Source organism: Rosa chinensis, chromosome 3 (genome assembly GCF_002994745.2).
Source record: "Rosa chinensis cultivar Old Blush chromosome 3, RchiOBHm-V2, whole genome shotgun sequence".
NCBI lineage: Eukaryota > Viridiplantae > Streptophyta > Magnoliopsida > Rosales > Rosaceae > Rosa > Rosa chinensis.
The window spans coordinates 25,838,003-25,865,249 of NC_037090.1; the positions used below are offsets into that span (position 1 = coordinate 25,838,003).

Here is a 27,247-nt window from a genome sequence, read left to right on the forward strand (position 1 = left end):
ATTTTGACGATTTAGTATGATTTATTCACTCTACCATGCCCATTTTGGCAGGGAAGGAGAGAAAAGATCAGCCAGAGGATGAAAATTCTTCAGGATTTGGTTCCTGGATATAATAAGGTATTTATGTTATCTCTACTTGGTTTTAGGTCAGTCAAATTACTTGGTAGTATTTCCTACAGAATGAAGTATAGGGAATTGAAGATGAATTTGGTATCTTTGGTACTACTTCTGATTACTAGACAACTTTAAAAACATCTCAGTAAATTATCTAGGGCTCTGTATTCTGAGTTTAATTTTGTTTCACTTAGTATGTTTTCTTACATATCCTGGTGTACTTTTTTTCTGAGAAGGTTATTGGGAAAGCACTTGTTCTTGATGAGATTATTAATTACATCCAGTCACTGCAGCGCCAAGTCGAGGTATCTATCCTCATCAGGCTCTGTCTATTGCTAACTGGTACATGGTTTTGCTTTAAACTGTTAAACCTGAATCTCTCTGTTAATTTGGATTCTTTAGTTCCTTTCGTTGAACATTGAAGCAGTCAATTCAAGGGTGAACATGAATCCCGCCATTGAAGCGTTTCCTTCAAAAGATGTAAGTCTACTGCACCTTAATACTTACATAGAGGCCACTGACTTGTGAAGTTTGAAACCATTTTCTGTCTGGAAATCTAGATCATCACCATGTTGGTTCGCACTATAATTCTCAGAAATGCTTTCCTTTCTATTATCACCTTGGCATTTACCCATCTCTATATCCTCAAACCTTCTAGTCTTATTTGGTGGACGTGACATGTTGAGTAATCTTGTTACTGTGAATATTTTTACGTTCTATATGCTGTAAAATTTTCTTACCTTAAAGGTGTTTTTTCCTAGTGCACAGCAATTTGATGCAGCTGCGTTGTTATTTGGACCACACACACCAAGGGAGTATGTGCAGGGCTCGCAAGCCGAATGGTTGCATATGCAGGTTGGTGGTTGTCTTGATTTTGTTTCATAGAGTGTCATTATTTGCCTCACTATATGATGACTTCATGTAAAATTCAAGTGCAGTAATCAGATTTATGTTAAGGACCAATAGCATTAGATCATATCTGGATGGCTCATGTTGATGTGAATATGTGGTACACACTTGTTTAGTTTTACACAATTAAGTATAGCATGCTCATTAGGTTGATGTGATTTTATGTATGGCAAATCCTCTGAACCTAGTTGCCTCTTAATGTTATTATCTCTTTAAGCTGTTTTTTCAGCTCTAATATGTAGTTTCTCCAATACCATGTTTTGCTGTTTTACTTAATAAGCAATTCAGATGAGTATTTAGATAAATCTGTCTATTTCTACATAATCTAAATGGCTACATTGACTGAGTGGTGAAACTAATGATTCTTTGGTGGAAAGAAGAGGGAATAAGATAGTTTTCTTCTTGAATTTCTTATTTTTGTGAGTAATCTTTCACAAATGCATGTAGGTTGTTGATCCTCTCAAAAAGGCTGCACTTAAAGGAATAGGTTGGAGCTTTAAATCTGATGCGAAGGCCATGCCAAAAAACTAAGCCGGAAACTCCTCCCCTTAACATTTAATAGCATAATTCAATGCATAGAGAGCTCTCTCATTATCTTTGTTCTTTTAATGCTTAGTTTATGAATTGATTTTCTTGGTGTAAATTCACCTTAGCAATGATTTTGAGAGATAAAATTGTGGCTTATAGTTTGGCGCTTCTAATATGAATGTGTAGATTCTAACTATAGAGGGCCTGTTTTTGGTTTTTCACTTAAACTTCAATATCTGTATGTTTGCAGGCTGAGGATGCAACAGAGTATTAAAAGCGCAGAGCTCAGGATGTTAACTGAGGAGTAAGAAAATGAACTTCCGAACTTTACACCATTCATTCCATTGATGTCTCCCTTGGTGAGTTTCCTCTCTGAACTATTCTGTTTCTATTTTGATGATGCCCGCACTCTGTTATTAGTATTTAACTCGATGCTTAAAACTTTAAGATTATATACAATGATATGTAATTAGAGAACGACGATTTTTCTATAATGCTTCATTTGGCAACTGATGATCTTTTGTACCAATGGTTCTTATATTGCTTTTTGAAGTTCGGTACTGATTATGAAAAGAACAATTTCAAAAGTATTAAGTAAAAAGTGAAGCAATATAACAAATATTAAGCTAATGATGTCAATAATAATGTCTTTTCCAGTTTCATTGACTGACTTGCTTTCCTGTCAAGTTGTAGTGAAGTTGATCCCATAGTAGCATCCTTCTCCGCAGGGGTAGTTGGACTGATCTCAGCACTGATGATGGTTGAAATAATAAGCAAAACACTGCAGGAGGATCAGAGATGTAAATATTGTCTTGGAACTGGTATAACCTTTATGTTCTCAACCCTTTTGAACTTCGGCCAGTTTATGAATCAAAGTAACAATATATACTCACTTTCAGTTTTAACTAGAAAAATAAATAAATAGAAATAAACTTTTTCTCCAATGTAAATCTGATTTGACAACACCATAGGAATATTAATCATTTCCATATTCTCATTGCTTCTGCATAAATAGATCTCCTCTAGAAAAGCAGCAACATGGAATTAGTACTACATATATATGTTTTCTAATAAAGCAATTGTCTAATAGGATTAGGTTAGAGTCAAATCAAACTTAGATATTATTTATTCTTTTATTAAGTGAACTTTGGTGTTTGCAGCTTATGGCTCATCTTCTGATGCAATGACTATAATCCAACAAAGATCTCCTGTTGTTAAGGTACATTAGAGCGTTTTTACTGTACATTAAAACTGTTTTGCTTTCCTGTAGTAGTGCTCTACTTTTGAATGTTTTGAGGGGATTACATTAATTCTATCATTAAAATGATAATTCTAAGCAGGGGATGATGATTGAATTTGCTAAGAACTCAGTTGATTATGTTACTGCCAGCGCCCAGCGGAAAGAAGCATGTTATTGTGTTTTCAAGCTTAAACTTTCAGGGGTGGCAGAGAAATAATGTACCTCCTTTGTTCTCTATAGCTTTACATGACTTCTTCTGTTAGTAAATATGTAAATATGCAAAGCATTCTTTTTTAATATAAGTCGATACTTACTTGAAAAGAGTTAAATTCTTTTGTAATGTGTCAAATGACAAAATTTTCAGTTATTGATTTTAGCTTACGATTGTGATCATTACTACAAATTTGAGAAAAGAAAAACCCGCAGCATCGCGCGGGAGTACTATCTAGTATATATGATATGAGGGTAATATGAATGACATTTGAGCAAAATATTTTTTTTTTGTTTGAAAAGACCTCATTTACGGTTCACAGAGTGTGCCTTAAATAGGAATTCAGTTACTCTTTTACGGCGTGCAGGGGTATGCCTTAAATAGGAGGTCTTTTACGGCGCGCAATGTGGGCCGTAAATGACCTCAGTCACATTTGTGGAACCACTTTTACGGCGCGTTAATTGTTCTTTTATGACTCATTTTTGCCCGCCGTAAAAGACATGTGGTCTTTTATTGCGCGAGTTTTTACAGCGTGTTTTTGTGAGCCGTAAATAGTCTTTTACGGCCCACATGGTGGGCCGTAAAAGACTAGTTTTGGTGTAGTGGGAGTTTAAGTCTTTGTAGTCTTATCCGGATGCAAAGAGAGTAATTGGGAAATTAGAATAGCATAACTTGTATTTGAACTTCAATACTTGCAAGGGAGGTTAGTGGAAGACAATCCAACCCCTAACTTCATCCATTATATTACTAGTTTCGTTTAGAGTAGTTTATGTTACACTTGAGCATTTATTTTAATTTGGTTCACCACTCTATCCAACAAACAATCTCACTACCACCACAATGCATATTCTAGCTCTCACCATGAGCCTAGATTTCTTGTGAATTTGGGTTTGTGATTGTACATTTGCATATTCTAGCTCTCCTTAGGTTAACACCCTAGCTAGTGAAAGGAATCCAATCCTCGTGGGTTCGACAACCTTTCTTAAATCCCTATACTATTACTTGTACCCCTTATACTTGAGGGTAGCTATTTGGCTAACAGTTTTCCTATTCTTTCCAGTTGGAGTTCCGGTGCACTAATAACCAAGCTGAGTATGAGGCCCTCATCATAGGCCTAGAGGTGTTGCTGGAACTAGGAGTCATAGACATCCAGGTCCGCGGTGACTCTTTACTCGTTATTAATTAGCTTCGCGAAAAGTTCCGATGCACGAACTACTTGCTTGCACCATACTTGGATCGTGCACTTGAACTCCTGGACCAATTTGATGACGTGGACTTAGAACATATTCCCCACAAGCGTAACTTTGCTGCCAATGAGCTCACCCAACTGGCTACAGACATTACTTTAAAATATGGAGTTCGCGAACGAATCTGAAAAGTTGAGCGCCGCATGTTGCCTTCATGGCTCGCGAGGCCTGACCCACCTGATGAGCCAACAGTGGATGTTTTAGATCCTATCGATGTGGACTGGCATGTCCCTTTAATTGCATACCTCAAGCAGCCGGACTCCTTAACCGACAAGAAGATCCGTTTTCTCACACTTAAATTATTTTCCTAGGAACGACGAGCTGCGGCGCCGCGGAGAGGACAACATAGATTTCAGGTGTGTATATGGCCGTGAAGCTAAGCGCTTGATGCGAGAAGCACATGCAGGAGTATGTAGAGCTCATCAAGCGGGCCCAAAGATGCGTTGGCTGATCCGGAGACATGGCTATTATTGACCCAGTTTACTAAAAGACTGCATCGCCTTCGCAAAGGATTTCCAGGATTGCTAGGCACACGGACCAGTCCAGCACGTTCCCAACATCCCTATGCAGCCTATTATTAAGCCTTGGCCGGCGCGCGGCTGGGTACTCGACTTGATTGGGATGATTCATCCTCATTCGTCTTTTCAGCACAAGTTCATCATCGTCGCCACTGATTTCTTTACTAAGTGGGTCGAAGCTGAGCCTTTAAAGGAGGCTTCTGGTGCCACAATCCGACAATTTCTCTTTACTCATATTATTTGCAGGTTTGGCGTTCCAGAGGTTTTGGTCTTAGACATAGGGGCAGCATTCATGGGTAGCGACGTGGCACAGCTCGTCGCTGACTTGGGCATACAGTTCATTCATAGCACTCCCTATTATGCTCAATCTAATGAACAAGCAAAGGCCAGCAACAAGATCGTCATCACCTAGCTTGCTAAAGAAAATGCTGGCAGAAAATCCTCGCCAGTGGCATGAGACGTTGTATGAGACTCTTTGGGCTTACCGTACCTCCAAGCATAGTCCCACCGCCACAACACCCTATGCTCTGATGTTCGGTCATGATGCAGTGTTGCCTCTGGAGATCAACGCTCAGTCTCTACGGGTGCAGGACCACCATCTAATCAGTGAAGATTATGTCTAGGCTATGTGACAGGAGCATGAGGATCTTAACGAAAAGCACTTGGTAGCTTTGGATAGTTTGGTGATGGAAAAACAACGAGTCGCTCGTGCCTATGACAAGAGGACACGTGGCCGCAGCTACAAGAAGGGTGACCTCGTTTGGAAGGGAGTCTTACCGCTCGGTGAGAAGTTGACCGGCCTCGGCAAGTGGACTCCGCAGTGGGAAGGACCCTTTGTGATTCACAAAATTTTGGACAGAGGGGCTTTTCACCTTAAAGATTTGGATGGCGATATCCACCGGAACCCAATCAATGGTCGTTTTCTGAAGAAATCTGTCACGCCCCTGATTTTATACACAATAAAATCGATATATAACCCCATAATTATATATGCGTGAAACATTCAGCCATCAATACAAAATACTTAGAAACTTAATCCCTTTTAACCCAAGTACATATTGATGCCCTGAACCCACAATTTCAATATTGACTCGCTCCACAGAGACACATAACACACGAGTTTATGAATTAAATTGTCAACAACAAAATAAAACGTAAATGCTCCTCAGAGCTCACCACAAGCGGAAGTCTTTATAACGGTAAAGTCACAAAATTGACTTCTTACCGTTAAGCTGCAAGCACGCTACCTCAGTATCAGCCACGATCAACCTGACGAGCAGAAATAACCCCTACACCGTTGGAATAGTGTACCGGGTTGCCACACAACAAACCTGGTAAGCTTTTGCAAGCCCGTATGAGTAACTCAAAACCACAAAGCAAAACACATTTCTCAAGTAACCCCAACCTAAACAACGATAAGCATACATCTCACACCTACATCCATCTGCTTCACTCTTCCATCTCATGCTTATGTAGGTCAACTCGTGACTAAACTACATGCTCAGATTCTCAACCTAGCATCTCATTACACAAATTCCCCATCAAACAAAACCTCCTTAGATAATGTTTGAAAAATCCCTTGACGCACAATGGTGAGTCACAAGGATCACACTCATTTCCTTCCCACTGGAAACCTTGTCATCAACATGACATCAAGGTGAAAACAATGAATCACCTTCCTATCCTCACACAGAGCAGAATCATCACCACTATGGTTTTCAAGATAAATCAAACCATTAATCAATCAAATCAAGAAGAAAACAAGGCAATCACAATTCAAAACAAGCAAAACAAGTCATGGTAACCCCTGCATATAATTTCGTTCAGGAGGTCACACTAAGTCAAGCAATTCAAACCATAGTAATCCCACACTCTGACGTCTGTAGGTAGCCCCAACCATCACATCAGTCCTCTCGATCTTTGTTAACTTAATAACAATTCAACTCCGCTACCGAGCTGTCATCACACTGATCATCACATAGATTTCGTCGATCATCACACAGATAGCCATCATCCTACTGATCATCACACAGATATCGCTGATCATCACATAGATAGCGATCATCCAACAAATCTTCACACAGATATCGCCAGTCATCCTACTGATCATCACACAGATAGCGATTATCTAACTAATCATCACACAGATATCGCCAGTCATCCTACTGATCATCACACAGATAGCGATTATCTAACTAATCATCATACAGATATCGCCAGTCATCCTACTGATCATCACACAGATAGCGATTATCTAACTAATCATCACACAAATATCGCCGGTCATCACACAGATAGCGATCATCCTACTAATCATCACATAGATATCGCTGGTCATCACATAGATAGCGATCATCACATAGATTCACGCAAATATCGCCAGTCATCACACATATAGCGATTATCCTACAAATATTCCTACACAAGCTTTACATGACAATCATCACAAAGATTCATCATACTGATATCATCAATTCATCACACAGATATTCCTACACAAGCTTTACATGACAATCATCACAAAGATTCACCACGAAGCCACTAATACATGAATATATATGTATATATATACATCCCATAATATATATATACACACACATTCCTACACAAGCTTTACATGACAATCATCACAAAGATTCATCATACTGATATCATCAATTCATCACACATATATTCTTACACAAGCTTTACATGACAATCATCACAAAGATTCACCACGAAGCCACTAATACATGAATATATATGTATATATATACATCCCATAATATATATACACACACACATAGTCATCCACACAGAAAAGCCACTAATACATGAATATATATGTATATATATACATCCCATAATATATATATACACACACATAGTCATCCACACAGAAAAGCCATTAATACCAACTATAGTCACAGTTAATCTCATAACTCCAAGACAATATGGTAAACCCGTTCGTGAATGAACATCGTGAGATTACTCACCTCGAAACTCATGCTGCGTCTTCAATACAGAACAAAGAAGCCACCCCACAAAACGACCGTCCAAGAATACTTCGTCAAGTACCTCGCAACATCTGAAATTTGATGAACCCTAGAATTTCAATTCCAAAATTCGACCTCCATGAGTTAAATCGATGAAAGCCACCTTGTGGGAAGCATCAACGTCCTCCAAGCTCCAAAAGCCCTCAAGAATCACCGGCAAAGGTGGCCAGAATCTCCAACTCCGATCAAGGCGATTTCATCCCTGAAGCGGCCACTTCCAGTCGATGTAGCTCCCTCCACAGCTCGAATCTCTCTTCAATCCTTCCACATACCTCAAGAGGGGATTGAGGCAAGCAAAACCCACTTTTGAATCGAAGCAAACGATGGCCGGAAGAGAGAGAACTACACCGGCGAAAATGGAGGCTGTGCACGGCTCGGGAGAGAAGAGGAAAGCTCGGGTTTCCATTTTGGGAAATCTGGGCTTTTCTGCAATTTTCCCAAAAATTCGTCCTTTTATACAAAAATAGAAAGTTTTTCCGAAGCCCATAACTTCTTCATACGAACTCCGATTCTCGTGTTCCGCATGTCCACGAACTCGTATTGATGCGCTCTACAACTTTCGTGAAGGAAGTTTTCAGAGAATCCCAACGAATAAAAAGTCAACCCTTGCGCCCCCTAAAACGACGCTTCCTGAATAATTATTCGCCCGAAACACTTCCACTCCATCCACGAGCCACGAAACCGTCCGATACCCACAATTTAAATTCCGGAAAATCCTTGGAAAATAAATACTAATTTCCGGAGCATCACAAAATATTACCCTAGTGTCTGGGAGTTTGAAGACCCACCGGATGTCCCAGTTTCTGGAACAGGGAGGTAGACATAGTCCTACTTTGTTCACGTCCTCATTTACATTCGGGCCTACTCCGTGGCCCTACTCTAATGTACTCGCTCCACCTAGTAAGACTAGGGAGGCAACCCTCTATACATTTGGGCTTTGTTTTCGCGGCCTTTAAAGTTTTGCAGAACTAGTTTTTATTTTTATTTTTATTTTTTGTTTTGCAAAATTTTTAATGTTAGTTTATTCCTTTGACAATAAGTGTTAAAAAATATGTGCAACAAGGCCTATACTAGAGGCTTTATTATAGACAATAAGAGATTGAAAATGGAAAAATATTATTGTATTCATAAAGTGGCTTTGCGGCCAAAAGCAATACAGAACATTCGCGAAAAATTACGTTGGCAAAATTACAAAGCCAAAAGTGGCTGAAAGTCACAGGATTTCAGATCTTCTAAGAGATTCTGGATCTTCTTTCAGGAGGGAGTCGGAGGTGATTACTCTTACTCTTTCTCTCTTCACCCTACTCTCTTGAACCTTGGCCGCAGCTGCTATTGTCTGTACTGGAAGAAGAGGGAAGGAAATAGTCATCCCAACCCTTCCAGTTGTCCATCATCTGGGTCGAAAGCGAACATCAGAGGAGGGCGCAGCCAAGTTTCCCCATTTATCTCAGGGACAAAACAGAAGTTCGGTCCGTTAAATCCAGGAGGTAGGGCACCGAAGAAGAGCGTACAACCTTGGGTGGCCTCCCACTCTTCCTCGGTTTTCTCCAAGCAAGGGAACCTAAGGAGGAGGACTCCTCAGAATGTGGTATCCCACGCTAGGAGCTCTATGTATTCTTCAGCCTATCAGAAGTTTAGAAATTCCATCCAGACTTTCTGAGGCCAAAGACATGCGGCTGGCCTGAGATTAAGCCATAAGGCTTACCTGGGGCTTGAGATTTCGCCATAAGGCTTAGAACCTCGAGGCTAGAGACGATTTCAGGGGGAGAAGATTTCAGAAGAAGAAGGAAGAGGAGCAAGGCTTGCAGGATTATTTCGGGATGAGCCATGGTGCATATATTTATAGGGCCAGTATGAGTGACCTCAGCCCTTTGATGGACAGTTGGAGTTGATTCAAAGCCATCAATAGAGTCATCAATAGAATTAAATGCTATGATCTTGGAAATGAAGGAAAATTGAAAACGCGTGGATAGCAGAACGATCTTCAAGGAGGTAATCGCTCCGTTTCGAGATTATCTTTTTGGAACTGTTTTAATTTGCAATTAAGGCAAAGTTGAACGCTTTGTTGCCTACAAGATTAAAAGATGCATTTGGGCCAGGAAAGCGAACTAAATGCCTAATAATATTAATATTAATATTGTTCATATTACAAAAATAATGGGCCTAGACTGGAGGCCTAAAACCCGCGGCCCACATAATTCAAGCGGAGGAAATGTTCATCCAGACGAAAGCCAGCGTTAACGGCACCCTGTTTGGCCTGTTGGGCTGCCCTGCAAGCCTGGGCCAGGTTTTGAGACAGCGTCTCGGAAGCGGCCAGGGTTGCTCCAGTTGGGCCTCAACATGGGTAATCCTGGCCCTCACAGCAGATAGTTGGGCCTGAAGGACTTGGATCTAGACTAAAGGTGATTCTCCACGAGCGTCATCTCCCTAATATGAGAGGCCCGTTCACCCAGGAAATCTCGCAGGGCATCCATTTATTGGGTAAGGGCCTGATGATGTGTCTGGGCCTGCCTGGCTTGCGCTGTCGTGGCTGTTTTCTCTTTGAGCCACCTAGGGAGATCCTCCAACAGTTTTTCGATGTTAAGGAACTAGGCCTCAGTGATGGCACCCTCGAGCCGGGCGTTAGAATACCAGGGCCCATGAGATGGCGAAGACCTTCCCTAGCATCATCTACAACTCCAGGAGGAGTCACTTCGAGCACCCGAGCCAGCTGTTCTAGCCTGGAAGGCTCAGCGGGAGGGGCTTATGGTGGAACAGGAGCAACAACAACTGGAGCTTCAAGAGGCTCCGCGATAGGAACTGCCTCCGACATAGGTTCGGGGTTCACTTCTTCCCCTGCTTCGAGCACTTAGGGGGCAGGTTCGTTATCAACTTCGCCCATAGCTTCTTGTTCAACAGGATGCTCGCCAGCCACCTCCTCATCCTTGACAGCCACCTCCTCGGTGCAGGCAGAACTCTGACCCTGGAAAGAGATGTCAGAGTATCAAGAGAGATCAAGGGGGATAAATTAAGGCAAGAGTTGCTTTGAGAAGAGGTACCTCTTTAGTATTTTGCTCGTGGAGGATGCCCGAAGCATTGTGAGATATCACTGGGAGAATTGAAGTTTCTGTTGCCGCTTGTTCTTGAGCAACCCCGACGGCATCTGGAATCGAATCAGGAGCTACTTGCTCCAGGACGTTAGTCGAGGTTGGTTCATCGCGAGAAGTGACAGGAGGGGGTGTTCTCCTCTCAGCCTCAGGCGAGCTGTGATCTAAAATCTGCACTTGCACCAGGGCCAAGTGTGAAGCACCCGTGGTGCTGATCAGAGGTAGAGAGCTTGTCGAGTCTGGTGGCATTTGGGCTTGCAAGGAGGATGCTTCACCGCCAGCAGGATAGGTCTTCCCCACTCTACCTGGGAGGACCTGTAAACCTGTGACGAACCTGTAAAGGAGGGACGTTATAGGATGAAAGATGAAAGAGAGAAACAAGTTCATTGCTTATCATAATCATATAATACCAGTCAGTCGGCGATTGGTTCATCGTCTTCCCAGGCAGTCCGGGGGTCGTAACGACTGCGCTTGCTGGCCAGAGCGGCGATGACCTTTTGAGGTTGAGGGAGTCAAATTAAACTTTAAAAAGAAAGCATCAGGATTATAAGGTATATGAGGGACTTCTTACTTCCTGTGGGTCTTCATCATCAGAGGAGTCTTTGACTTCAGGTTCGATCGCTATAGCCTTTTGCTTCGCGGCCTGACCGGTGGCCGGAGGAGGATTAACCACTTGACTGCCCGAGGGTGGCAGACTTCTCTGCTGAAATAAGATATGAGTTAAGGGGGTGAAAGAAAAAGAAGTAAAATGGAGAACATGCGAAGGAAATTACATCTTGTGATGGTTCGCGGATTATGATTCCGGTTTGAGCAAGACCCAGGGCTCGCGCGGGTCTCGGAGCCTGCGCAGGTCGAGAAGGTTGTGCCTCATCCTCAGGGAAGCGGGCGAGTAATTCAGAATCAGTGTCATAAGGATACCTCAAGTCCTGAAAGAGGGTCGCGAAGAGCTCGTCATCCAGTTGTTTCCAACAATTAACAGAGACTTGAGACCACTATTGGTCGTAGTCCTCAGCCACTCCGTCAACGGGGATAAGTTCGTTTGCCCAGTTGGGAAGATTAACCAGAGAAAGCATGCTTTGGACTAGAGGAGGCCCAGTTACAAGCCCAATTCTGCGCCAGGAAGTGTTGTAGTTCCAGACATAATAGAGAGGGAAAGGCACTAACTGGGCCAGCCCGAGTTGGCGAGCGAAATGATTGGGAGTGTAAAGCTTGTAGCTGATGTCATCAGCCGCGAGTCTAATATCTGAGCAGGAGATAGCGTGGCGAAAGGCCAAGCGCATGCGATCCCTATATTTAGGATCCCCATGAAAGAACCCATGTTCGAGTGGGGGCGGGAAACTTCTACCAAGGACTAGGTCTAAATCTGGCATCTCGTCCAGAAGGTATATATAAGAGAAACATTCAGAGTATGGTGGGGAAGTGTACCTTGCCTCGCGGCAGAGCCATTGACCTAGAAGCACGTCAGCCGATAGAAGCTGTGGAATGTCTGACCGGCGAAAGTGAGGGAAATAGATTTGTATCCAGAATCCAGAAGGGGCCAGAAATGCCAATCTTGAAGGGATGCATCGTAGCCTGATAAAGAGTACGATATAATGCGCCTAGTAGAGGTTGTCTGAGACCTACACGGTGGCCGTTGTAGAGGGTCGTGGCCAAAGAAGTCTAAGGACCAATGGGTTTATTGGCGAAAGTACAGAAAATGAATTTGCAGAGCTAATATTCCAAAAAGGCAATGCCACCGGTCACATTCTGCGCCTTGCGATAATGGGTCAGCCATCGAGGGTAGGAGCTGCTGTGGGTGCCGCACTCGGTTTGAACCATGTGCCAGGGGAAGTTGACGGCGTCCAATTGGCCATGCACCTAAGGTTCATCGTCGATGGGTAGACCGGTGATGGTGAGAATGTCCAGCAATGTGATGCTCATCTGGCCGAATTGGAAATAGAACTTGTTGCTGGCAGTGTTCCAGAAACAGAGAATAGCAGCCAGCGGCGAGTGATTGCCACCGCTAGGAAGTCGGAAACATAGATCAATGGTGTGGGTAATACCTGCCGCGTTCCAACGAGCCAAATCCCTTGCTCGAACTTCGCGATACCAAGCGAGTTCCGTCACACTAATGGTTGGCCAAAACCCTATCTTGACTTTGGATTGACGTGCGCCCCAACTACTGAAATCTCCAGGAGTCATTCGGAGGACTGAAATGGGTCGGCGGATGGGTAGACCATATAGGGTGAGGGCATCTGCCGGAATAGACGCTCATTGGGTAGGACCCAGTCCGGCCTGAGAATTGGGGAAGCTGAGTAGCAGAGGCCTCTGGATAGTGGTGTGAGCAAAGCAATGGGCGGCCGCCTCGTTGATTTCTTCCTCTTCATTGATGATGATTTTCTTGGGTGGAGCCATTTCTGGGTTTATCTGAGGAAGATAGTGTAGAACAAGAAGGTTTTCTGGGTTTAGGAGACTGGGAGAGTTTCTGATGTGACAGATCCGAGTGGTGACAGGATTTAAATAAGAGATTTTGTGAGGGCAACGATGCAACGAAAAGACGTTTAACAACTGAACATATGCAGACCTTCATTTATGGCCTCGTTTCTGTCATAAGTCGTGTCGCTTAAGTCTCCTTCGATCAGTTGCAATTTCACGGGCAATGTTTGAGCCCAAAAGTATTTTTGGCAAGATCCCTTTAGGGGGTTTAGCGTAGCATGCCGATACCTGCGACCCAAAATTAAGCCTGCTTGGGTTTGGGTTATAGCTTCACCCATTCCGAGATCCATAAGGAAAATTAGCCCTTCTTGGAATCAAGTAGCGGAGATTGAATAAGAAACTTCAATCAATAATCCTTCTATGTCAAGGAACAGTCGAAACTCTAAGGTATAAATATTAGGTTTCAAAGAACAGAAATGACAACTCTCAATCAACTAATCTCTCAGATTATCAAAGTCTCTCCGGAGCAAACCTACCTTCAACCTAGTTGAAAACCAGCGAAGCAAGGGCAACGCACTTGCAATCCAGCGAAGCTAAAGTCACGCTTTAGCAAACCTGTGTTTTCTCCTACTTTCCGGTGATTGCTCTGCTTAACCTACAACGTTAAGTATCGACTCGGTGACGCAAGAGATCACACCATAAGCCCTTATCCGTAAGGCAAGAAGTCCTTTTCCGGAAGGCATAGAAAAGAACCTGGTGACGAGGTTGGTGCTCTCCTCGTCCACAACGTTTGATCAAGAAGTCAGATCAAGGGATTCCCCGACGACTGCACTCCACGATACTGACACCCCTGCGCACTCAAAAGAAACTGTTTGCACGCCATACTGGTTTTGGAGCCAAACAATTAGGTTACTTTGTTTCTATATTCCAAATCTTCGACTCACCCTGGAGTAAGTCCAGCTTTATTCCAAACTTATTGAAGTTCAGTTGCACGAAGCCTTTTTGAAATGGATGTATGAACCAGCAAAACAATACTTTCCACTTAAAAACTAAGCATGCATGACAGCGAAGCCGTATATGAGAATGTGTCCCTTCAGGTTCACAAGGGTCATTACTTACTTAGCTTATTGTACCAGCAAGCTAATTGTAGTGTCTTTTTGTGTCTCTGTCGTTTTACAACGTAAGACGTGCTTATAAAAATCTGCTTGTACGTTGGTGTTCTTGTTTCTAAATTCTATTAAATTATATACTTGAATGCCTATCCAGTTGTAAAAATTACTTATTAATTAGTAAAGAACAATGATTTTTAATCTCTTGCTTTTGTTTTATAGGACCTAAAGGACGCCAAGAATCGTGAGCTAGCTGCATTCTCTACATTATCCGCTTGTCCAATCGAGTGTCAATTTTCCCAATCAGGAATGAGCCAAAAATATTGGAAGCCGGCATTAGACTATCAGACCTGTATTTACTCATGTGGACTTGTGGAGATCGAGTTGCTATCTTTTAGATGGAGTAGAGAAGAAGAGTTAATATTAGTTTATGGTTCTGAAAATTTGAAAATAACCACCTAGCCTCCCTTACATAACGTTTACCGAAAGATATAATTTTTAGGGAGTGAAATCCACACTCCTCATTTCACAATTTATATATATTTTTTTATGGTTGAAATATTGATAATGAGACAAAATTCAAGTCACTAAAGATAAAATTTAGGTTGTTATTGAAAAAAAAAAAAAAAAACATGAAGTGTGAATTTCGGTCTCCTAATTTTTTTCATATGAAATATGGATTGAATAAAATCAGTCACACTAAAACAATACAAATTATAGTGACGTCGACACAGAATGCTGTATATTTTCCCATTTAATATATGGAGTTGGCTTCTTAAATGGGATCCTAATAAGTAGATTCTTAATCAATTTCGGGCAGATTTGACCGGCCATTTTTATTTTGGTGCAACAGCAGCTCTAACGCTCTCTCTCTCTCACACACACACACTCATGTTGCCAGTCATCACTTAAAATTAGGAGATAGCTAGCTGTTGTCTAGGGGCTGGAGGTTACAGCTAACCCTGACTCATAATCCCATAAACGAACGAGAAATGTCTTAAATGAAACAGGACACCATTGTTTGTCTCAAGTCCCGAATTTTATCCACAAGTTCAAGTAGTACGTATAATTCGACGGCAGATCGATCATGCACCCCTCAAAGAATAATTTTGTGTAGTACGTGTAGTTGAAAGTCCAAAAATTCCATCAAATATAGTAATAGCGTTTCTATACATGAACCATACAAAAACGAAAGAGGAAAAATTCCGATGGAAGAGAACAAATATATTTCCCGACATTTGGTACCCATATTATTTAGATAGAGAGATACCTGAACCTTCATAAAGTGTTTCTGCTTTCTCCTATACATTTGGATTCTCTTCAGATAAAGACATAATGGAACAAGGTATTAGGTTCTGAAATCTCAAGTGGAGTTCGACCTATTTCTAGATAGTTCGCCCCACAAGTGGAAGTTTAATTACCGGCCCATGTATGGAAATGGAAACATAAGTTCTCGCCCACCCATCCGAATCTACAAAATAGAAAAAAGTATAGAAAACTTTAAAGGATATACCTGTTAAGTCATTTTTTGTTAATTACTTATATGCAATTTGTTAAAAAAAGTACGGGAGGTCACGAACTTCACTAAACCCTAATTACTAACCTTTAAAACGATAATTTATTGTTTATAATATAACAAGCTTCAAACTTGAATAAAACAAATATTAAAGGAAAACAAAACAATCCATAGATTTCCAAAACATGAGAACTAACTTAATAGACCCTAAATGCTAAAGTCAAGGAAACGAAACTGAAGTACTCACTAACATCGATCACGGATCGAAGTCCATCTAATCGGGATTTGATAGTCATGTATTGCAGACTATTTCGCCATGTTTGCATACTGCTTTTCTTTTGGTTAAATCACACACATCAAACCATTTTTGACGGAGCACAATAAGGTGCAAAAGGGTTCAAAGGGCGAAGACAAAGTTGAATGAGCTTTGATTCATCCATATTGCTAATGCTAAATTAATGTACACCTTAGAGCTAGTCCTCCCTGTCTTAGTCAAGAGGCTGAAGTATTCATGCTTGGAATCCACCCGCTTTCGCCTTCTAATAATGTCAAGAATAATCAAACACCAAGTCGACGCATACGATTCCCTTGTACTTTTGTGCTCTTGATAATGACACATATGCAAATACAAATACACAGTTCACAATTTTCATTTCATATATAATTTAGCCAATAATATGGTAATATCAGGTATAGTTAATTTATGAGAACCATGAAAGAGGCCAGTTCGTCGGAGGTTCCTATATGACTTTGCCTAAGAATTTAGTAACAATGATTAAAATGCGCCAGATAATCTTGTTGATATATTTGTTCTTTTGATCCTTTTGTACTTTTTTTTATATTTTTTTAAAAAAAAAATTTTGAACGGAATCAAGTTCCATTAATATAACGACCTCACTAGGTCAAATTAGAGGAATTCGAAAATCCCTCATATTACATCTCAATGAATGAATTAGCCTGCATATAGCAGAGCTACCAAAAACAAACAAACCAAATTAAAAAAGAAAAAGTAAAAAAAACAAAATGTAAAAACTCACACACCTATCCAACCCTAAATCATAGCCACTAACTTGACAAGCATGGACGCCTAAGACCTTCCTGGTGTACATCAACCAGCAAAACAGCTACAACGGAGGGCAGAACAAGGTGAGTACTCTCATTGAAAGTAGGGAAAATTCAACTCCTTCCAACAGTCCATACTAGGCCCAATCCACAAGTGTAAGAAAGGATAAAGATTAGCCATTAGCCCACTACCCCAGGCCCAGCCCAAACCCTATCTTGAAACTAGGGTTTCTCGCCGAGAAACCTAGGGAGCAGACCCTAGACCAGTCCGACACTCCTCCTACAACGCCTGGGTCGATGCCGTTGTCGCCACCAACCTAAACCTCCTTGGAGGCTCTAGATCAGCCTACTACAAACCATCGGAAAAGCAACGAACCATCACCAATCCGGCGGTCCACCACGATCCTCCACCATCGTCTTGGTTTAAAGAGAAAGCTCCTAAACCCTGACCATGTCTTTATTGATTTTATTATCAATAAAGAATCGATCATCTTAATTCCATTCAGAATTTCATACATTTTTTTTTTAATTGATCAAAATATAATTTCTAGTCTTCATATGATTTTTTCTGTAAAATTCAAAAAAATGAAAATTTTCTAAATATTTTTAAGGGAATCACAATCTTTATACATTCCTAACTTCGAATATATTGTGTAACTAGTACCGACTTTTCTCGTAATAGTTGACAGTGTAGAAACCATTCCATAGGCTTGGTTATGATAATGAGAAGATTCAGACATTATTTTTTAAGCACGTTTGGGAATCTCTCACTGTTGCAAAATTCCATTATGCTTCGAGTTATATATAACAGTACATGAAGCTGTTCTTGTAATTTCAGATAGCTCTCTACATTATGCAATTTCATGGGAAATAGAATATATATGGTGGGTAAACACTATCATAATAGGAATAACCACAGATCTGTTCTGTGAATTTATTCTAGCTAGTATCTTTTATTCTAAATTAGGACAGAGATGCCGCCTTAGAATTATTCCCCCTTCCAAAATTTTAACGATTAAAAATAAACAGTAACATATTGGGAATCGTTGTCCTCTCAAAAACCCATTATCCATTGGTTTTTGAGGTTATGTTTTTAATTCTCTCTGTGATGGAGACACAGTAAACACTGATTCCAATATCTCTCAATTGGGACGCGTTTGTGTGTACATTGTTTTATGTGGAGGATTGTTTCTTATTCATGTACGTTTTGTTACCTTGGTTTTATCGATATTAGCATTGTTCAATCCTCGCCCTTTTATACAATTAATAATTAAAAGGAGTACATATATAGGACTCCCCTGCGTATTTATATTCAAAACTTACAGCTGAATTCATGTGAGAGAAATAGTGTGCCATAAATCTGTTTCTTCTTCTCTTTGTTCTTTCCCTGTCTATCGTGCCATCTTTTATCTTTGATGAAATTCCTGAAAGAATGATTTTTATAGCGTTTTAGATGTTGGAGGAGAATATTGAGCACAAGTGCCTAGTACTACTGGCTGTTCTTGTTGGGGTTTGTTGTGTTGTGATTTCAGTTCCTGTTCCTTGTAAATGAACGAGCAAAAGATAGATTGTATTCGTTCCTTGCATCAACCCAGCCATGGACTAATTAGTGATCCTAACTTTGAACTTGGTAGTCATTCTTCTCACCAGCTCTTGGGTCTGCAACAACAGCCTTGGAACGTGGAAGTTTGGCTTCAGCAACCCACCATGGATCAGGGAGTGTCACAGCTTCAAAATATTGGGCCTGCAAAATCACCAAGCAGCATTATGAGCCGATTTGAATCACCGGCTTCGGCTTTCTATGCAACCGAAAGATGCATGGGATTTCCTTCGCACTATGAGTCTCAAGTTGTTGGTAATCCTAATCCTCCACAGTTCCCTTCAGGCCAATCATATGAGGAAAGCTACTCAATGGAATCATCAGAGGACATCAGAAATACCTTGCAATCAATTGTGAAATCCCAAACCAACAGCTCTCAATCTTATAAATCCTCTGAGAAGTCTGATCAAATCCCAAGCAACCATTTGCCAGGCAGTAAGCTCTTTCTGCATCAACAAATGCATCAAGATAGTACTAGTGGCTCAGTTAGGAGACCCTTTTCACTAGCTTTCAAAGAAAATCAGGAACAAGTATGTATATTCTTTTGTAGAATTTATTTTTGCAGTTGCTTTTGAGCATTCATTTGTCATATGTTCCACCATTCATTTAAGATATTCAATTCAATTGTAGTCATGGCTAGTTTCTTTTATTCAGTAGTTCTCTGGTTACGCAGGTGAGCTTCTTTTCTCAGCAAGCAAAGCAGTCTCCAAGAACTTCCTCAGGAACGGTTTCTGCAACCTCTGGTGATTCTTCTTCAACCAGCCCATCACTCTCGAGTAAAACACGAATACGATGGAATCAAGATCTTCACGAGAAGTTTGTTGAGTGTGTCAATCGTCTTGGGGGTGCTGACAGTAAGTAAATATAATCTATTGCATTCTGTTATATAAGAATGATTCATTGTGTTGATTTATCCTTCGATCAATAACAGAAGCAACACCTAAGGCGATACTGAAGAAGATGGGATTGGAGGGACTAACCATCTTTCATGTCAAAAGTCATTTGCAGGTATATCTGAAATTTCAAGTTTGTGCTCTTGTTCCTATTTTTCTTTCCCCTGTAGGATCAGTTATTTATTTTTTCTTAAATTTCGTTATGTATTCTCCTTGTAGAAATATCGAATCGCAAAATATTTGCCAGACTCTGCAGAAGGTAAATCCTGGCTTCTGTCATCCAATTTTGTACTTGTTTCAATCATGTTTCATAGTTTTGCCCTTGGCAGCTGCATTTGGTTTTAACCGTTTTATTACAAAAAGGGTGATGTATAGAATATGCATCTTAAGGTCTCCTTGTTTAGAGTGAATCACACCTTGACAAGTCTCCAAACGGCCAACATAAAAATGCTTTAAGACACCACTTAAATCTGAAAAATCTTGAAACCCCTCATTGTTGTTACTACTTCCTGATGTGAGACTTTACTCACATATATATGTATAAATCAATTCTCCGAATCTTTGGCTGGGATGCATTGTTTACAACTTTAGATACACCTTAGAAGTGCAAAACATTGTTTACATGATTTTCAATTACATACTTTTTTTCCCACCCTTATTGTTAGTCTTTTTTAAGTCTGTTCTAGATGATATTGGCTTCTTTTATCATTATTCTGTTCTGAGTAATTTTCTTCTGTTTCAGGAAAATCTGAGAAAAGAGCTAATGTGAATGTCGAACCTCAGCTTGATGTGAAAACGTAAACTGTCTCTTTACCCTTGAATGTTATACTAGTTTTAGTTTATCAAATAACATTCTAACTTGACAAAGATTAACATTCATTTTGAATTTTTTTTTCTCTTCAACTCCTTTGTTCACCAGCCTCTTACACACCTATGATGTAAATTTTTCTGGCAGTGGCTTGCAAATCAAAGAGGCACTGCAACTACAACTAGATGTCCAGAGGCAACTTCACGAACAACTAGAGGTAGATACTTGCAATCCATTTTGGTGGTGTCAATGTTTTATGATTTCTATATTAACTGGAGCTTTCAGTTTTCTTGTTATCACTTCTTGTACTCTGCTCTAAAGTCCTAAACTAGCTCATAAATGACATCATAAGCCAAAGAAACAAAATCATGTGCTTCTGGTATTTTGGTTAGTAATACTACATTCTAACCTCTCTTTTAATTTTTATGTAAATTCATTTGTTCACTTCTGCTAAACAGATTCAGCGAAATTTACAGTTGCGCATTGAAGAACAAGGGGAGCGGCTCAAGAAAATGTTTGACCTGCAGCAAAAAACAAGTGATAGCACGTTAAAGACTCCAAACGTGGATTTTACATGCCATGAAAATGGTCCATCAGATAATGAAATTCAAGTTTCAAGTCCTGAAGGTTCTGGGAATTCCCACTTCCCATCCAAGATAAGTTAGCCTGAAAAGCACATCGTTAGGTCATTCTCAAGGTTAAGTGCTCATGTGGTTGCAACAAAGCTTGACAGAATCAAGAACCCTTTAGATGCTTCTACAAGGTGAAGAAAGAAAAGAAGAAACCAGAAGATGATACTATAATCCCATTTGTGTGTTGACTGATAGAATAGATGCTGTAGAATGATTTTTGTTATTTTCACATAAAGTTGTTTGTGGTGGTATTGGTAACAAGCATATTGTTACCATCATTTTCTCATGCATTCATGTATACCTCAAATTTTGCACTGTGAAAATTGTGTTGACATGCAAAAGGACACTCAGGTCCATGTTTCTACACTTGCAGAGCATCTGACTTTTGTCCAATTCAATATTGTTGAGAAACTAAATATTGAATAGGTTGTAAAAGGAGATGATGCTCGAGAAGTGATTGATCGATCACCTTCCAGCATTGGTAGATCAGATAGTATAAGTTCCATGGAGATACTAGATCAGATAGTATTAATAAATTGTGAGATCTATTTCCACTTCTTATATGGAAAAATCAGGATCTTGTACTATGTGTTTTCTATTCCAGAATTCACCTCTAAAGTTGGTTTTTGTGCATTGTGATTAGGGGTACTTTGTTGTGCACATTTCATGGTTGCTGTAATTCATTAGTTTTTCTCTGGTTACACAGCTGATCTTCTGTCTTCTGGACGTAGTTCTACCAACTATGGTGACTCTTCTTCAACAAGTTAGCCCAGCACCTGATCTCGAGTGAAAAATATGATGTACTTTAGTTTATCTGGTGACAAGCAACACCAAAGGAAATACTAAACATGATAAGCTGGGAGGCATTGACCATATATCTATAATGTTAAAGTCATCCATAGGTAATATATCCAGTTCCTAAAGTTTTATTCTCGTTCTTCTTTCTCTTTCCTGGAGTTGGAATCAGTTTTGATTACCTCCTATAAAAATACTGTATTGCAAAATATGTTCAAGATTGCAGAAGGCAAATCCTAGCTTCTGTTGATAGTTATCACTTAGCAGTTTAAAGTTTCTAAGGCCTCATGCATCTCTAATGTCTCCTGGGAATAACATTGAGATGTCCCGAAGCCAAAATCTACATGTTTCAATCTTGTCCCTCTTGTTACTACAGTTTGAGACTCAACTCACACATACCGGCACTGATCACTTGTTGGGGGATCCCTTAAGATTATGAAGCCAATACTTTGCTTAATTACATGCGTTGAAATAATATATCGGCTCCTTTTGAATGTGACTCTTGCTAATGAATTTTAAAGATTTTGATTCAATACTAAATGACTTTACAAAAATGATAAAAGATCATTTGTGTGGAGTAACGGATGATAAATCATTCATGAAGATGTTGAATATATATTGTCAAAGATGGAACTTTCTAATATATGTTAATTTGAAGAATACGCTCAGATGTATTAAAAAATTACTAAATTCAGCTTAGTCCCTCGGATTTTAGGGCTAAAATCACTTTGGTCCCTGACTTTTTTTTTTAATCACGATGGTCCATGCACTTCCAAATTACATCAACTTAGTCCAAAATTTGACTTTGACTTGAAACATGACGTCATATGCTGATGTGGAACCGACATGGAGTCCCACTTTGCAAATTTTAAACTCCGACGAAGGGTAAAATAGACATTTTCAATTTAATCTAATTTTTTTTTTTTTACCAAAATTTATTCTAATTTCTAATTTTCTTTCTTTTTCTCCCTTCTAACTTTACCTCTCTCTCAGAAGTCCCAAACCTAAAAGCCAAATCGATCCAACACACGCCCTCCTCCACCACCTCCTCCACCGCATCCGAACTCCAACGCCGATACCATCATCTTTCATGATCAAACCATGCACTGCCTGCCAAATCAGAGATACAAAACACTAGCACGAGCAGAAAGAACCGAAACCAATGTCACTGAATTCGGATTTTCACCTCTACATGCTCTCATTTTCTTAAACACATCCAACACCACCCTTGGAACCCCATTCTGCAAAAGCCCTATTATAAAAGCATTATAGCTCACCACATTCTTGACAGGCATATGTTCAAACAACTTTGAAGCAGAAACCAACTCCCCACAGCTCCAATACATACTCACAGCTAAGGTAGCAACATAAACATCACTCTCAACCCCGAGCTTCACCGCCACGCAATCCATTCCCATCCCCTGCTTCGCATTGTCACACGCCGAAAACACACTAGCTATAGTAACCGAATTCAACCCGAGCCCTCCAAAACCAACGCTCTTGCACACCTTTAAAGCCTCTCTGCGATGTCCATTATGCAACAACCAGGAAATCACAGTGTTTACGGGTGCCAAGTTTCGGTGAGACATTTCATCGAACACCTTGAGTGCATTGTCCAAGAGGTTGAGCTTCATGGAAGCGTCCGTGAGAGCGGTAGCTTCGGAGACGTCGGAGAAGAACCCGGTTTTGAGGAGATGGGTGTGGACCATTTGGACATGAGGGGCTGATCAGATCTTGGCACAAGCTTTGAGAATAGGAGGAAATGTGAATTTGTGAGGGGGGAAAGAAGCGGAGTAGTCTTGGCATAGGGTCTCAGATGCTACAGCGCCTCCGATGAATGCCCACCAAGAATCAAGCTTCACATCAAACACCGTCTTCTATTTCAAGCAGTCCATTGCCACTACCAACAGAGTTAAAATTGCGAAGAAAGTCTGAGCTCTGACGCAAAAATCACAACCCAAACTAAGTACATATGAACTCAACTCATTCAGTTCAAAAGATCACACATTTGATTGAGCTAGGGCCCGAATTCAAACCTAGGTTCCGGGTTACATGTAGGGCTGGTCAAAGTCTGACCCCGGCAGCTGTGGGCCATGTGCCTCAGGATAAAACTGAGCCACGGGGCTCGTGGGCAGGGAAGAAGGCAGCCCCTTTAAGTCCTGATTATTCAACACAACAAAAACGACGTCGTTCTCCTCCGCCTTCCCAATGCCACATCGCTACCCTTATCGGCGCCCTCGAGCCCGTCGATTCCCATCCCCGGCATCATCATCATTATTGTCGACTTCATCCCCAATTCCACTCTCAAGACCTCCGTTAGGTCTGAGACCTCGAGCAGAGTAAGCCCCGATCTCGTCCGTGATCGCTGAGACCTTCTACGTGGGGCTGGTCTTTTCTCCAGCGTGGCGGTGGTGTAACTGGCGACGAAATGGGAGGAAACATATGATCTTGATTGGAGATTAGGTTCTGGAGGAGAATTTGAATTGAGAAGAAGAAGAAATCGGAGTACGAAGAGGGTTGGAAGAAAGGAAGAAGACCGAAAGGGAATAGAATCGGGGAAAGGAAGAAAGAAAAAGAAAGAAAAAAAATCTAAAGAAGTAGGGGCAGTTTGGACTTTTCGTTCAAACTGAGGGTCAGAGTTGAAAAGTGGGACCCCATGTAGGTTCCACATCAGCGTATGACGTCATGTTTCGAGTCAAAGTCAAATTTTGGATTAGGTTGATGTAATTTGGAAGTGCAGGGATCATCGTGATTAAAAAAAAAAAGTCAGGGACTAAAGTTATTTTAGCCATAAAGTTCGAGGGACTAAACTGAATTTAGTCCATAAAAAAACTACTTCAAAGTAAAACCAGAGTCAAGCCTACATTGGATCCTGCAATTTTTTCATAAACTCCCAAACCCATGGGATGAATTAGCTATAAGAGGTTATCCTGATTCCTAAAAAAAAATAAACAAACATGATAATTTAATTAGGATTCAGAATAAACTTCGTTTTACGACTTATCACCGAAAAATGTGTAGAAGTCAAAGCTAAAATCCAAGTTAAAAGCCAAATAAGCAACGATTCAAAAGGAAGAAAATGTTGCGACAGGGTTCTTAGAGAAAATTGGAAAATAGGTTGTAATCCACAACCAAGATCTTCTAAAAAGAGAAGATATAAGTGGAAGTCATTTAAAAAGAAAAATTACATTAGAAAGAAAAAACAATTTGGAAAAAATCCAAAGTATAAAAAATGCAGATGTTACATTTGCAATGAAGAAGAGCATTATGCCGCAAAATGTCCTAAAAAGGGGAAAAAATACCAAGAAAATGGTTAAAGTACTAGAGGAACATAACCCCGAAATACTATTCAAAGAGGAAATCTCTAATGACGGAGAAATTCTCTATGAGCTAGAAACAGAAAGTGATAGCTTAGATGATGAAGAATTTATCTTTATGCTAAAAGTGTAAAAGTAAATGGAGATTGGAATTGGTCTACTCATTTCATTCATAACCCCTTTATATAGGGATAGGATTACAACGGAAATATCAATTACATTGATGATGCTAAATGCTGATTGAGCTGTGATTTGTAATTGCTTGATTCCCTCTTCGTCTGTTTCTTTGACGAAGGCACATAATGTGCTTTTCCTTTAACACTCCCCCTTGTGCCAAGTCAAAGATGAAATGGTGCATGAGTTGTTGCCTCACTAAAAACCTTGCCAAGTAACAATAAAACCAATGGGACAAAAATACACCTTGGTCGAAGGAAAAGAGCACAACACACCTTTTACATTTGAGTATGACATGTGTGTGTTAGACTCCCCCTGACGTCTACACCTCCCCCTGATCTTTACATTAATCAAGTGAGCTTGGAAAGTCTTCGCATTCCTATGCTTTTCACATGTTTCTCAACTGTGGCCTTAGGCAGTGATTTGGTGAACAAATCTGCCACATTCTCCTCAGACCTTACTTGATTCACTTGAATCTTGAGGAGGGTCTGTTGTTGCTGATTATAGGAAAACTTTGGCGATATGTGTTTTGTATTATCCCCTTGATATATCTTAGCTTTATCTATTCGATGCAAGCTGCATTATCTTCATAAATACAAGTATGCCCTTCAGTGGTAGAACTCAAACCACTAGTCCCTCGAATATGTGTAATGATAGCTCTTAACCATATACACTCACGAACCATCTCAAGTAGAGCAATGATCTCTGAGTGGTTCGAGGAGGTAGCCACAAGGGTTTGCTTGGTTGATCTCCAAGATATCGCTGTGTTCCCATTGGTAAATACATAACCAGTTTGGGAACGATCTTTATGTGGGTCAGAGACGTATCCAGTATCAGCAAAACCGACCAAAACGTAGTTTGGCGTTTTAGTGTAGTGAGTGGCGTTTTCGCCATCAACATTTCCTTTAGGGATTGCAGTTCCATATGCGGTCCCTCTTGTCTTTCTGTAGGGAAAGAACAGTCCCAAGTCAATGGTTCCTTTTAGGTATCGAAAATGTTCTTGATACCATTCCAGTGACGCTGCGTTGGCGCTGAGCTAAATCTAGCTAACAAGTTCACTGAGAATGCAATGTCTGGTCGAGTAAATTGGACTAAGTACAATAATGCGCCTATTGCACTTAGATAGGGAATTTCAGCTCCCAACACTTGTTCGTCATCTTCCTTTGGACGAAATGGATCTTTCCTTGCATCCAAACTTCGACCGATCATGGGAGTGCTAGCAGGATGTGCTTTGTCCATGTTATATCGCCTGACTTTTGGACATATGCAGACTGGTGGATTAATATTCCACAAACTCGGTGTTCTAGTTCAAGACTTAGATAGAATCGAGTTTTCCCAAGATCCTTCATCTCAAATTCGGATTTCAAGTAGCTCGCGGTTTCTCTTATTTCATCAAGAGTACCAGTTATGACATATACTACTACAATTTGCAAATCCGGAACTTGTTTTCTTTATGAATACGCAGGGGCATAATTCATCGTTCTTATATCCCTTCCCAATCAAGTAGTCACTTAGACGGGTATACCACATCCGTCTGGATTGTTTCAATCCGTAAAGTGAGCGTTTCAACTTAATTGCAAACGCACTCTGTGGTTTAGAGTCACTTGACTTGGGTAATGTAAGGCCATTAGGCACTTTTCATATATATCTCTGAATCTAGATCCCCATAGAGATATGCAGTAACCACATCTATGAGCTGCATTTCCAGTCCTTTGGAAACTACTAAGCTAACTAAGTAGCGGAACGTTATAACGTCCATTACGGGAGAGTATGTCTCCTCGTAGTCAATTCCAGGGCGTTGTGAGAAACCTTGCGCCACAAGGCGAGCCTTGTACCTCAGGACTTCATTCTTCTCATTACGCTTTCTGACAAAGACTCATTTATGTCCTACAGGCTTTACAGTTGGTGAGGTTAGCACTACCAGACCAAATACCTGTCTCTTTGTCAGAGAATCTAATTCTGCCTGGATTGTTTCTTTCCATTTAGGCCAATCTGCTCTTTGTTGACTTTTTTCAACAGAGCGTGGTTCGATATCATC

The 27,247-nt window shown here is 40.5% G+C and overlaps 1 protein-coding gene and 1 long non-coding RNA gene across 6 annotated transcripts; both read left to right on the top strand.

The window, feature by feature from the left end:
* The first annotated feature begins 246 nt into the window (after positions 1-246).
* Positions 247-980, top strand: LOC112191537. Its single transcript, XR_002932997.2, has 3 exons — positions 247-419; positions 517-594; positions 883-980. It is a non-coding gene; the product is annotated as an uncharacterized LOC112191537 (long non-coding RNA).
* Positions 981-17,916: 16,936 nt separating this feature from the next.
* LOC112191464 (myb family transcription factor PHL5) lies at positions 17,917-21,512 on the top strand. Of its 5 annotated transcripts, XM_040515954.1 has the most exons (8): positions 17,917-18,190; positions 18,625-19,120; positions 19,264-19,444; positions 19,522-19,598; positions 19,703-19,742; positions 20,226-20,280; positions 20,439-20,508; positions 20,750-21,512. In XM_040515954.1, the coding sequence occupies exons 2-8, from the start codon at positions 18,698-18,700 to the stop codon at positions 20,954-20,956; spliced, it is 1,053 nt and encodes a 350-aa protein (XP_040371888.1). In that variant the 5' UTR covers positions 17,917-18,190; positions 18,625-18,697; the 3' UTR covers positions 20,957-21,512. The 5 variants fall into 5 exon arrangements, with proteins under 5 accessions (XP_040371888.1, XP_024186584.1, XP_040371889.1 ...); XM_024330816.2 differs by lacking the exon at positions 17,917-18,190 and having other exon boundaries at positions 18,207-19,120; positions 20,768-21,512; XM_024330815.2 differs by lacking the exon at positions 17,917-18,190 and having other exon boundaries at positions 18,210-19,120; positions 19,282-19,444.
* The last annotated feature ends 5,735 nt before the right edge of the window (positions 21,513-27,247 follow it).